The following is a 14,151-nucleotide window of genomic DNA, read 5'->3' as shown; positions in this document are numbered from 1 at the left end:
CCTTTTTATTGTTTTATGTCTATTTAAGTGCTGTGCTCCAGAAGGTCTCAACAAGACCCTGCGAAGTGCATCCACATTCTGGACAGTTTTTTTATGTCTTAGTGAAGCAATAATCTAGAACATTAGTGCTTGGTTCTGTCAGCAGCTCTGTGTTCTAACAACAGAGTTACTCAATGACATTTACTGTACTCTTAACTGGAAAAGAGAACTGAAGCTTGATCAGGCAGAAATGGTTTAATAAGGTACATTTGTTTCCACATAGAACTCCTACGATCCATCTTTTTTTATGATACGAAAGTCACATAAATTATTTTGTTCCTCTCTGAAAGGCACATTAGCAATGTCTGCAAGAATGCGACAGAGAGGCCTCCGGGGGTGGAAAGCTGAATGTAAAATAAATTATATTTCTCTGACCACTTTCATTGTGTCCTGGCGAGTTCACTTATCAGTGGGTGTGCTATGGAACAACTAGTTGGTCTAAAAACATCTTATGCACTGTGGATCAAGTAAAAACATTTGCAGTGGGAGAATATCAAATCATGAAAGGCGACATTTTGAAACTCATACATATGCATCTGCAAGCGTTTTCTCAACCAAAGGTATCGACTGTTTCCCCACACACTTCTTTAAAAGAACCATCATAATGGACTAGAAATCAATAAGAGAAAACTTGAAGTTGTTTGAGCATGTCAGCAGCTTGTGAACTTATGGAATAAAGTGTCAGCATGATTGTCTTGACAGTTTTTTTCCCCTCGTCTGTTTGCTAAACTAATTCATTCCACAGTGGCGTGTATCGTTGTGGAGGAGTGAGCACACTGTTACAGAATTAGCTGAATGGTGAGTCACACTGGCCAATAGACACAGCGCTGTGAGTCAGTCCAGGTTGGTCCCTGCGCTCTGACACATACTGGCCCCTCAACCAAGAAGTAGCTGTGCAATCAACCTCACAAAAGTGAAACATATTAGCAATGCAAAAAAAGGAAACCATGCCTTTTTCTAACTCTGGCTCCTGTTCTGTTTTCTTTCCTTTGCATGTTTCAGTGGGAGCATGTGGAATAAATGTGGCTCTACATTCACTTAGTCATGCACTAAACAGACATTTTGTCATTTTTTCTTGCTAATTTATTTTCCAGTTGTTATGAAAAGATGCACAGAATTGAATTCCCAGGACATTACTGCAGCGTCTTTTTTTAGTTTTGTTAATCCTCACCTGTTTAAAAACCATTTCAGAAAGTATGTGGTAGCAGCTACAATCATGTCTAAAGGTTTCAGCAGCACGGAACATTTCTCATTTCAATGTTTCATACTTTTAAGAAAAGTGTTTTCCTGTAATGTTAAGTTGTTTCATTACCACAGCTGCAGCCCACTGTCAATCTTGAGCTTGATCAATGCTGTTTGTTATGGAGAGCATGAGTGTGATCAACACTGCTAAAACATTCCTCCTGGCTCTGATTGGTTGTTTCTGACAGGGAGCTGCATCTGTATGGAAATGACAGGAGAACCACTGTAACCTTTAAACAAAAAGGTAATTTAAGGTGTTTATAAGATGAAAACACAAAACAAAAAAAGCAACAAACGTCACATATTCTCAAATGTTACAATCAAAAGGATAAAAATTATCATGATAAAACATTGGAATAATGACTAAAATTAATAATATTCCAGTTAGAATTTATAAAAGTCAACTCTAAACAGGTGGGCATTTAGTATTGATTTAATGTAGCTCCGTGTTTCGGCTGCTTTCCAGTTTTCTGGAAGTTTGTTTCAGATTTGTGGTGCATAGAAGCTGCGTACTGCTTCTCCATGTTTGGTTCTGGTTCTGATGCGGAGCAGTCCAGAACCAGAAAGCCTGAGTGGTCTGGAAGGTTGATCCATCAACAGAAGATCTTTAATGTATTTTGGTGTTAAGTCCATTTAGTGCTTTTAAGTATTTTAATTTTCTGAGCTCCAGACAGCCAGTGGAAGAACCTAAGAAGTGGGGTGATGTGCTCTATCTTGCTGGTTTTAGTGAGAACCCTGACCTGTCAAGATACTGTTGCAGTATTTACTTCAACTGAAGATAAACACCAGGGTATTCATGTCATGTTTGCATGTTTTCTACAGGTTTTAGTTCAATTGTATGACAACTTTACAGATGACTCCAACGTTTGTGTTATCTAATGTGCCCTCAGAGTCCCCAGACTCCATCCAGTGACCCGAACCAAAAGGACCCACTGTTTGGAGAAGCAGCAGCTGCTGAGGAAGGAGTCCAAGCTTTCCTGTCTGAGATCAGTGAGGAGGATGTGGAGGTGCTTCGTCAAAGAGAGGAGGCTCTGCTTCAGATAGAAGTAAGGAATCACCATAATAAATCTTGAGGTTTGAAATAAAGTCCAATTGAGTGAGCTACCAACCCAGTGACTCCAGAGATAAGAACTGCTGAAGGAGTGATGATGGACTATGTGGTAGAAACAAAACACTGCTGTGTTGCTGAGTATGTATAATTATGGTACCTCGGAGCAGAGAGCTACAATCAACTTTAAAAATTAAAAGTGATTAATATTTAACTCTGTCAACATACATTCAAAAATACTTCATTTATCTCATATTTTCATTTGATGTGGGAAAATAACTTCAACAATTTGTGCAATTTGTTTACTATAAAGTCTGGGTAAGAAACTCCAGTCTCTACATCTCTAGTTTGGTCTGAAGTATGTCTGATAAGTTCACCAGAGAGCTCACAGTGGACATTCATGGAGGAAGCTACCACAGATTTCAAGATCAATGTTAGCCCCACCCACGTTCAGTCTTGAAGATAAATAACAATCAGACGTCAGGGTGTGCCCCAAACCCCCCCACTCTGTTTGATGAGTGCAATTGACAGTTTGAATTATTACACGATGTGCTTCAACATACGAGCTTGAAATAAATTAATTTGTGAAATATTTAGATGTCGATTTTAAAATGAACTCCACACACTTTATTCACATATAATTAATTCTATATTGGATTGATTATATTTGTATTTATTTCCAGTTAAAATAAATTAATGACCCATTAATATCCTTTTTTCATATTTATTGATTGTAATATAGCACTCTTCACTTTTCATAGAATTGGGTGAAAAAAGGAGAGAAAGAAAAACAACATTGTTTTATGTTTCTTCAAATACTGGCAGCCTGGAGGCGAACACAGGCATAGCTAGGAAGTTTAAATTCACTCAGGCAACATTTTCTTCTGCTACCTTCAAAAGCATATTAACATTTTGTCACAGTTCTCCCAAGTTGCTTGTGGATATTGAAAGCTTCCCAATTATCAAGGCTTGTTGTGCCTTTACCTGAAAAGCATGTTTGGAATTAAAATGTTTTTCAACTTACCTTTTAGAGCAGACATGAAATATCACATTCTGTACAAGAGCTACAACACTACAGAGATGTTTCTATTCATAGATGGATCTTTAAACCATCAGTCTGGTACCTAATACCTATTCATTGATGAACACTTTGTCAACCTAAAAATGAATAAAAACTTGAAACTTGATAACCTGTTTTTGACAAATTTGTGACTCATTTGATACAAGACATTTTTAGTTTAAATAAAGAGCCAGCTGTATATGGTAAGAGCATCCACAATCACCATCATAATTAACCTTCATGATGTGCTTTTGTTCAATGCTTCCCTGTATTTTGCCTGTATTTTTGTTTTGCATCTTTCAGGGGAAAGTATTTTGCAGACTTCTCAGCTGCAAAATACTACATTTTGCCCTTACATGTGTAAGCAGCACAGAAACACCTATATGGTGACTAAGATTAAGAGCACATGTGAAAGACTGGCAGCCTGTCCAGGGTGACCCCGCCTCTCCCCCTGAACGTTAGCTGGAGATAGGCACCACCACCCCTCACGACCCCACTAGGGACAAGGGTGCTAAAAAATGGATGGATGGATTAAGAGCAGAGAAGGTCATGGCTGCCTTTATGCCAGACGAGTTTTTACTAATTTCTTTTAAGCGTAGGACAATTTAAATCTGGTTTTAAAATAACATTCACTGAAATTAGTGACAAATTCAATCTCATAAAAATGTTACAAGTTTCATGGCAAAAACTGACTTCAGTTGCATTTGTTATCCACAAGAACATCTGACTGTATGGAAGCAGTTAGAAACCTGACACAGGCGGTCAGATTCGTCTTTTAAAATGACAGGCCTTTACATGGCAGCCCCATTCCAGACCGCGGCCTGCCATCTAGCTCTCTCAAGGCTAATGATAATGTTTTAGGAGCACTTTAGGCATAATGAAGATGTATCTTAGTGCCCAGTTGAGCTGTCTGAACTTCATCAGCGTTCCAAATCAGCTAATCCTACCACAGAGTCGGGTTCTGAATAAGAACGAATAAAGGAAGAGCATCAATCTTTTTTTTTTCCATGTAGTGACATGTAGTGAAAGAACAGCGGTACAAAATGACAGTCTCATTTTAGCACTGTGGCAGAGATGGGCCAGCCAGATGATTGGTGTTCAGGCAGGGTCGCCTGGCTTGCTCTTTAGTCATAGCTGTATGGACAAATGTCACCAGCAGCACTCAGGCACAGGCTAAGGGGCTTGACGTTTCTCCTTTGGGGAGTGATACAATCTGACAATGCTCTTTTTCATCTCCACACCTCCTTTCTTTCCATCCAAACACCCTCCCACTCACATCTCTTCCCACCAGTAAATCAGGAGTGAGTCCCAACACACCTCACTTTTCTTTTAACTTTCCTCCCAAAGGACCAAGAGAACCTGGTATCTGTCATCATTATCAGTTTCTCTCCCTCGCTCATGAAAAGTTTGGTTCTGAGGTTAATTTCCCCCCCTCAGAGACCAGAGAGCTGAGGAGCCTTACGAAGCTGCAGCTCTAACTGAAAGTCATGTTGCTTTAACTGGAAGTGAGAACTTATGTGCCGTCTGCAGTTTAGAAAACCTTTTCACTTTCAACTGATTTTGGTTATTGTAGATTTCTTATCAGCTTTTAGGGTTGACTCATCATATATGTTCTGACAGTGAGGCTGATATATCTCTATCCAGCCAATGCTGCATTTCAGATCCCCATTTTTACTTTCACCTTCCATCTGCACTTTATGTGCTTTAGCACAGGATACAACTTTTATCAAAAATTAATTTTGAAAAAAAAAAAGGCATAGGACAGGACAGTGTTCAAGGGGAATCTGAACACTTCACATGGCTCATAGGAAAGAAAAAGCATCGAATAGTAAGTCTTGCCTATTCTACCATTGCACCTTGAAGATTATGAGTCCTCTGGAATTACCGTTCAGCTCCAGAGCTATAGCTGAAATCTACTCAAGATTAATCCTAATAAGCATACAATGTTTTATTCATATTCAGCAGAATCTTCAAATATTAAGTTAATAATGAAACATGTTTATTATTAGATTGTATTGTTTCACAACCTGATCAGCTAATTTCATGATATCATTTTGCATACAGCTGGCTGCCACATCAGAATGAATGAGAATATCAGCCTTGCGTGACATCAAAATTCTAATATTCCACTGAAACTTTATTATGTTCTAATTCAGGTTTCACGTTCCACTAATAAGTGACAGGAAATGTTCTCCTTGAAATTATTACTGTGAAATAAAGACATGGAAGAAAGAAATTGTAGTCCCAACTGACGCATGAATATATCTGTCATAGAGCAGATATACTGTTTCATAAAAACAATATATACATTTTCTAAGTATAAGTCCTATAAGAACTAACATTTGATTGTTCAATAAATAAGAGCGCTAATGTGTATGAGACCATTTTGGTGTAACATCCAAAATTCTCTCCTATGAGACAATTTATATGAGATTGAAGGGAGTGTTTTAGGGATGCACAATATCGGATTTTTGGTCGATATCCGATATGCCAATATATTAAAACTCCTTTGGCCAATAACCAATATCAATGCAGATATTTTTTTCCTATACCTATACAAACTATATGGCTTTCTCTACTGTGGAATTAAAATACTGCATTATCTTTGTCAAAAAATATATTTAAGCTGATATTCATGTGGCTCAGACACTTATAAAAAAGCTACTGCTGTAGATAATTATAGAGGGTAAACTTGCAGTGCAAAGTATTTGGTTAGAGTGGATATTTCCAATAATACAATCCACCAATTGCAACAGATATTTTGTAGTGACAAGAGCACATAAGAAAATTAAAACCTCAGTAGAAGAACACATTTGCTCATTTAAAAAACAACAAAAAAATTATTCTCAAAAGAGATCAATTAACCATTCCAAATGTTAAAGGTGATTTCATTGTATATGTCCCTTGGAAACAGATGCATACATTTTTGACTTCTGAGCTGATGGCCATTGCAGTAAAGACTAGAGAAATGTTAGAGATAAATAAATACTTTCATCTTTGTTGTTTTGAAATTCAGATAAGGAAGCAGGTAGATCTTTTTTTTAACTGCTGTATCTGTCTTTTACACTAGTCCTGTGTCCCTAATGTCCTTCCGGTCCTGCTGATAGCAACCCTTTCTTCATGGATGTTTAGACTTTGGATGTCCGCCAGAAAAGGAAACACGAATATACATTTTTAAACCATTTATTCACAGAGGGCAAAAAGATGTCACTAATACAGTCGGTTAAGGGAAAATGTCATCATACTCTGTCTTTTTTCCTGATTTTTCCCTTCCCGCTTTTTTCGGCACCGAAACTGTGAGTAAATCTACTTACTTCTTTTTTTGCTGCAGCAGTGACACTGTTCCCTCTTTCCCAACGCCTTTGGGTTTGGGTGGGAGATGTAGGGAGAATTTCATATCTGCATTAAACACACTTTTAAAATAAAGTGAGAGCCATGTGAGGGAGTGCTAGGGGTTAGGAGGAATCACAGCAAGCAGCAGATGAAAATGTATGTCCTTTGTCTTGGTTTGCTAACTTGGTTATCCATATAATTCATCCAGACTGCATAGGTTTTTGGAGTTATCCTCATTTCAAGTTGTACTTTGTATTTAATTTATCAAATGAACCCTGGGAGCATGTTTAAGGTTAACTGTACATACTATCAGAATCCGAAGCTCCAAGTTGATGGTTCAAAATAGCTTTAATCTTCAATGTAGCATGCTGTAGAGGTTATATAATATAGGAGATGGCATGAAAGTAAACGCATCTAAAAATCTGGGCACTTCTCAAGCCCACATGGCTGTTCCATATGTGCTGTGGGTGGAGGTGATAGAGGAGCACATCTCAGCACTATTATGTGCTGTTGTTAAGGAGATAGCAAGTGTTTGTTATGCATATTTTCTCATCTGTTCGTATTGCACAATGCCAGTTACCTGGAGGGGAAGGAGGAAAAACAATCTGTTTTTTGCTACATCAATTTGTAGAGCTGGGCAATTCTGATTTGATTAACAAATGTCTCAGTTGTCTTAATATTCATCCATCCATCCGTTGTGGATACTCGCTTATCCTCACCCTAACAGGCAGCTAGGTGGGGGGCCTCACTGAAGCCACTGCTTCATCACAGGGCAATCCTCTTGTTAATTTTCTATGGAACTAATTTTAAAAAAACACAAAATGTGTAATGCAGAAAACTGGTATGCGAGGAGTACATAATTATTGATTATGTCATCAGTTGATTTGTAATAGTTTTCCCTCTTGTAGGCCAGTACACATCAAGAACAGAATAAACTTGAGATGACAAGTGTTGACAGCAAATTGTGACTAACGTATCTATGATGAGTAAATGCATCACATAATGTTGCTACATCAAAGCTGACATGACAGAATCTGCTGATATGCTCCTTGACCCAGAGTGCAGTTGATATCCAGTAACACACACTGTTAAAATCAGACAGAAGGGCTTTCTTTGGTTTCCAAAGAAAGCTCTTAATATTCCAGCATGGGATATTACCAGTTTATATGGCATTTCCTATTTCAACATGTTTGAACAAAATATATTTAAAAAAGGCCAGTGTAACAGCTCCTATTGTTACAGAGCTAGCAAAACTAATAATACAAAAAAAATCTTCTTCAACACCTTTTCATGCTGACAAACTCAGCAATTTTCAATGCAAGTCACACACATGTTCAAATAAATTAGGCAAGTTGTGGGTAAATGTCTTGTCCGAAAACATCGACATGTGACAGGCGATGATGGATTTGAACCCACAACTTTCCATTTGCAAGAAAACTACTCAACCATATAAACTTGAACTTTCATTTCTGACTCATGTCAGTAAGCATATGACTGATTTTTACTTTGATCCTCTGCAACAACTTTTCTCTGTTTTCTCTGTTTCCCAACTACAGCATTTCCAAATCATAGAAAAAAATGCACATTCAAAACTGAGAATATGTGTGCGTGTGTGTAGGCGTGTGCGTGCATGTGTGCGTATATATGTATATGTATCTGTATAGGGTAGTGGTTCTTAACCTGGGTTTGATCGAACCCCAGGGATTCGATGAGTCGGTCTCTGAGGTTTGGCGTAGCATCTGCCGCCGAGGTAAAGACACACTTGTGTAAAGTTGTGATGACGCCCCGCTTTGCCATCACTTGCTGCAGAGGATCACGTTACATTGCTTAGCCAATCAGTGCTGCGGAGGAGCACTGATTGAAGGAGTTCCACTCCTAGACATAATATAAGAGTAGACCCCGCATTGGCTGCTCCGGCGCATGGATGGATGGACGGACGGACGGACGGACGGTCGGTCGGTCGGTCGGTCGGTCGGTCGGTCGGTCGGTCGGTCGGTCGGTCGGTCGGTCGGTCGGTCGGTCGGTCGGTCTTTCCACCTTTCACACTCCCAAAGCATCACTAAGGTCAGACGAGCAGAGCAGCAGGAGCCAGCATTTGATACTTTTAAAATACTGTTAAACTTAAAATTTTAATTAACGTAATAAAAACTAATGCTTTTTATAAATCTTCGTTTCTCGTTTCTTTTGTTGTCCAGCTGTCTTGTCCCCTATGACGTTCATGTCATTGTACCAGAGTGCCTAAATGTCTCCAGTCCTCCTCCAGAGGTTGTGCAGTCTCTGTGCTTCCTGTTTTCCTGTGGCTGACTCTTGTGTTCAACAGGCTCTAAGGGTGTTGGTTCCTTTAAGGAAGCTGACAGGAGTACTCCACTGTGCCACACTTCCTTCTGCAGGCACAAGTGGAAACATCCAAATCTGATTTTTTTTTTTTCATCATATAGTTCAAAGACTTCTTATTTTAATGTCACTGCTGTCTGCCTCTAATAACTTCAATCTTTGCAAAGACAGGAAACGTGTCACCCTTTAATGTACTTTACGGAATCCTTGTTTTTTCCCTGCTATAATGAATAGTAAACCTCTTGTGATCATGCATCAGAATATATGAACAAACTGTAAATCTTTGCGTTACAGAGAGGCTTGCTGATTTCTTAAAACTGAATGTCCTGACCAGGTGTTATGTAGGAACAATCATTTACAAGGCTTTTCACTGTAAATGAAACCTGTTGTCTGCACAGGCTGCAAAGCTTTATGCTGAGCTGCAGCTTCTGCATCAACTGCTCATATCAAGCAGTATTAGATGAATCCTTACAGCTGGAGCTACATTTTGACTGAAGTGTCAATCAGATGCTCCAGCAGGTTTGTTGTGATTATTTTCCCTTCTTGGACTCAAGTTTAATTATTTGGTGTCTCTGCTGTGGTCCCTTTATCAGACAGAAAAGATGTCTAAATTTCAGACTGGCATGTTTGTCTCATGAAGAAGTGAAGCCACCCAAAGCCCTTCATTTGTTCCAGCATGGTCTTTTTCTAGTCACTCTCCTCACAGAAACAGCAGCACTATTGACTAAGTGCCAGAGGACCAGAGGTGAGTGTTGGCACTGAGGAAGTCTTAGACTTAAATCGGAATGTTTTGGAGCATCCAACAAAAGTCTGGGGACACTTCATTGATTCTTTGTGAGTTCAAGTTTTGCGTGTTGCTTAGTGAGTGGTGAGCCCTGGCGCTGGCAAGGTGATGCCCTCTGCATCTGCTGCTGCAGCTTTGGGTTAAACTTTATATAAATACGAGGCTGGTGTTCTGCCTGATTTTCTGGAAGAAAAAAAAGAAAAGCAAACAAAACATTTCTTGCAGTACTAAGGTACCTGCATCAGCCAATACTTATGGGGTTTATTATGACAATGTATGTGTCCAATCTGCAATGTTCAGACTGTCATGAAAAGAACAAATACAGTTTGCATAGGGGCCAATATACCTGATTTGTGTCATTTCACGCAGGAAAGAAAATGAAAATCAAGAACTAAGTGAACCAATTGCAGGAAGAGGAATTTTAAAACACGAGTCTTACATAGACTCTCAAAACACACATTTTAAACTCCCCGTCAAATGAAAAAAACAAAACCATTTGAAAAGAAAAACATAATCTCTTCATGCGTTCAGAGGAAATGGGTTTCTCTGGCTGGCTGATCAGAAGACATTGTCAGCAGTGAGGTTTCATCTAATCCAAACTCTGCATCACTTCCAACACTGAATGCGTTTATGATTTGGACAGCTTATAAGGAAAGTCTGCATTTAAAAGCTGTAAAAGGAAACTTTGAAGAAAAATCATCATTTTAAGTCCTTTATCTTTGTGTACTCAGACCTTTATGCTGCTGTCCTTTGCTTGAGGCTTTTTATTTTGAAAGAAGCATAAAGTGGCCTTTAACTGCCAATAAAAGGGGCACAAACCTCCCGTTTTTTCCTATTGAATCAATATACTCAGATTTACATTCATTTCATTAAGCTCAAAATAAATATTGTACATGCATAGAACAAATATAAAAATTAGATCCAGACTTTATTGAGTTATTTTTCCCAATCCATCCTCAGTTGGTTCCTATAAGTTCTCAAGTTTCTTAATTTTCAGACATATTTGAAAGCAGCTCTCTGTATTCTCTGAAACTTTGTCATGTTGTCAGGAATGGTGTTGTTTTGAGTTGTCAGGAACCAAGAGGCTTTCTCCGTCTCGTCATTCTACTTTTAATCTTCATTACAATCAAAGATTTTACAGATCAGACTCACCAGGTGCAACAGACGTACTAAACTCAGCATAAATTTGGACGCAACTCAGACTAGACACAGACAGAGCTTAGACGACCCACATATCGCATCACCCCAGAGAGTCCCAAGCCCTCGAGCTGGTGAACACGACCTCTGCCACTCCACTGGCGGGACCTTCCATGAATCTCCACAGATGAAGCCAGGTGGCGAATGACTCTGCTTAATACTCTATGTCAGCGACATCCCAAGCCCCCTCCAGCCGGAAAGACCGGCACTGGAACCGGAGCAGAGGTTGGACCTCCCAGCACAGGAGATGAATCAGAGGTAGGACCCCCAGCAGCACAGGGGACGGCAAGGGAGCTGGACTCCCCAACACAGGAGACAAATCGGAGGCTGGGACCTCCAACACAGGAGACGGATCTGGAGCCAGGGCTCCCTGCACAGGAGACGGGTTGGAGGCTGGAACCTCCAACACTGGAGACAGAGCTGGTGCCGGTGTGGAAGCTGCGAACACCTCCAGCACAACTCCCCAAAGGAACCCCACCAGATGCTCTGCTGTGGCCACGTGGCTCAGAAGTCGTCTCCCCCGTCGGGACCAGGTGAGGCGTTGATAGTGGGCCCCTCCTCCCAGCTGGAGCACGTAGCCAAGTCCGTTGGAAGAGAGGCAGGTGAGCCCCTTCCCCGAGGCCCTGGGGTGATCCACGGGAGGTAGTCATCACGATCACCATAAAAAAACTCCCAGAGCTCATCCTCTCTGACCCGCAGGGGAGAAAAAGCCCTGGAGTCTCTGCCCCCGTTTCCTCGGTTCCTGTCATCATCTTGGCTGCAGTCTTCTGTCAGGAATGGTGTTGTTTTGTGTTGACAGGAACCAAGAGGCTTTCTCCGTCTCGTCATTATACTTTTAATCTTCATTACGATCAAATATTTTACAGATCAGACTCACAAACTGATCAGACTCACCAACAGAAGTACTAAACTTGGCATAAATTCAGATGCAACTAAGACTAGACTCAAGCTAGTCTGCCGCGCCAAACTTAAACTTAAATCACTGGAAAACAGGTGTAGCAAATTACTAATTAGTGAACAACATAGAAGGAAAACCGGCAGTACACATGTAAACACTTGAAACTTAAAAATAAACCCTAACTAAACAGAGAACACAGAAAAAACACAGAAAACCCCCCACAAAGAAATCAACATTATGACACATGTTGCTTAGGTTCAGGATTCATTCCACTTTTATTGCCAGTAGATATCAGCTTAAAACCCCCAGCTCGATGAACTGGTCCCTATCTTCAGGTTGGGAGATCCAACAATCCTTTACTGGGCCAACACAGACAGACAGGCATACACTCTCATCTCAGAGCAATCTAATCTCACTATTTAATCCACCATCTATATTTCTGGATAGTGAAGTGAAACCAAAGTATCCAGACAACAAAACAGATCATGCAAACAGTCCACAGATGGGATCTGACTGGGACCTTCATGAAGCTCACATAGTCCTGGAGTATTGCTGAAGTATTGCTGGGTAAAGTCATACTCAAAACAATAAACACATTTCTAAAAGTTTATAATTTTAGCAGGTAGTGAACAAGCAAAATGTGGAAGTAGCCCTTTGGTTGGGCTAATTTCCCTGAAGGACCAGAATTTAATGCCCATCTCTGAGTAATGCTGATATACTTTGCCCTGGGTAATAAGAAACCCCGCTGTAATAAACCTGTTGTCGGAAACATAATGGAAAAATCTTCAGGCCTGGTTCTAAGCCTATTGCCAGTATCCAGAGACTGCTAGGCTCACTGCTATCAGAATTTAAAGCCTATGAAAAATGGAAAAGGGCACATTGTTGGCTCCAGGCCTGGCCACACACTCAGCCCTTGGGCAAAGGCCCTAACCCATAACATCTTTGCCATTTTCCTCTGCTGTGTATGTGTGTGTGTGTGTGTGCTTTTTCCTCACACAGCTATCCACTGACACTAAATTGGCAACACACTGTTTTGTCATTGTGATGAAATGAGCCCTGATTGCCCAGTTCTTTGCCAAGTAAAATAAATTTGTTATTCTATTACAGCTTGATAGACCTGCCTGCCTAAAGGTAAATTCAAAAAAGTCTTTAGCAGTGCAAGGTTTGCCAGAGGCCTTTTTGGCTTCTTCCAAGCATTTTTTGCCAAGTGACAGGATGGCTGCCAGTTTCCACAGCAATCTCCGCCACCTGTGATGGATGGCCCAGTGGGTTAGTCTACACAACGCAGCTGTGATTGCACAGAGCCATAATGGAGGAATAGAAAGGGGGAGGGGGGCCTGTGAGCAGGAGATAGACAGAGGTTTTATAAGCTTTCATTTGCTTTGAGCAGAAATATTGAGAGTAGATTCAAAGCTTAGAGACTGTGGAGAATTGGTTGCGGTCATCCAGAACTGCTCCAGTTTGCTCTGTGCCCTGACAGAAGAATAACTGAATAAAAACTGAAGTTTTTTTTTTTTTTCTTATATATTATTTCCAGTCAGGCAAAGCAGAGAGTAGTTAGGATTAAACACCAACGAATAGAATTTGGTTATTAAAGGGAGAATCTACTTCATTGAAAAAGTCTGTACAGTCACATAAAAAATGGAAATGTTTGGTTCTGTGATCAAACCGTGTTTAAGTTAGAGGTTTTTATTAAACTTACACTATATTGCCAAAAGTATTTGCTCACCCATTCATTTTATCAGAATCAGGTGTTTCAATCACTTCCACGGCAACAGCTGAATAAAATGAAGCTCCTAGGCATGCGGACTGCTTTTACTAATATTTGTGGAAGGAATGGGTCACTCTCAGAAGCTCTCCTAATATCTTATTCTTAATAATAAGACCAGTCCAAGAGTATTAAATAATGTGTTTGTGTATTTTGATCATTATTTATATTCTCTACTTTCTTAATTTGTGCTGCTTTATCACTTCCTAGTCTTATGCACAAGTGTGCTGTGGAACTTGCAGTGTCTTGTGTTGGGTCAGCAGCATCAGAGCCAGGGTCAGACCTAGAGGCTGGTTCTGTTCTGGAGCCTCTGAAAATGATGAGGCAAAAAATAATTCTTCAAAAACATAAAAAAAATATTACAGACAAACCTGAACATCAGTGTCACCATCCAGGGACTTCTTCAGCCCCGCTGTGATACAGACTGCTACAGGAAATCCTTTCTGCC

The 14,151-nt window shown here is 40.1% G+C and overlaps 1 protein-coding gene across 7 annotated transcripts in view; it reads left to right on the top strand.

Annotated features, from left to right (window-relative positions):
• tsnare1 (T-SNARE Domain Containing 1) overlaps positions 1-14,151 on the top strand; it is a 147,648-nt gene that overhangs the window by 87,314 nt on the left and 46,183 nt on the right. For all 7 annotated transcript variants that reach the window (XM_081597243.1, XM_081597245.1, XM_081597242.1 and 4 more), the window contains one exon: positions 2,172-2,327. In XM_081597243.1, the coding sequence (XP_081453369.1) occupies positions 2,172-2,327 (156 nt within the window). The remainder of the gene's footprint in view (positions 1-2,171; positions 2,328-14,151) is intronic.

Source organism: Poecilia reticulata, chromosome 16, assembly GCF_904066995.2.
Source record: "Poecilia reticulata chromosome 16, P_reticulata-male-v2, whole genome shotgun sequence".
NCBI lineage: Eukaryota > Metazoa > Chordata > Actinopteri > Cyprinodontiformes > Poeciliidae > Poecilia > Poecilia reticulata.
Note: the sequence above shows the minus strand (reverse complement) of the source record. Positions and strands in the feature narration are given on the sequence as shown.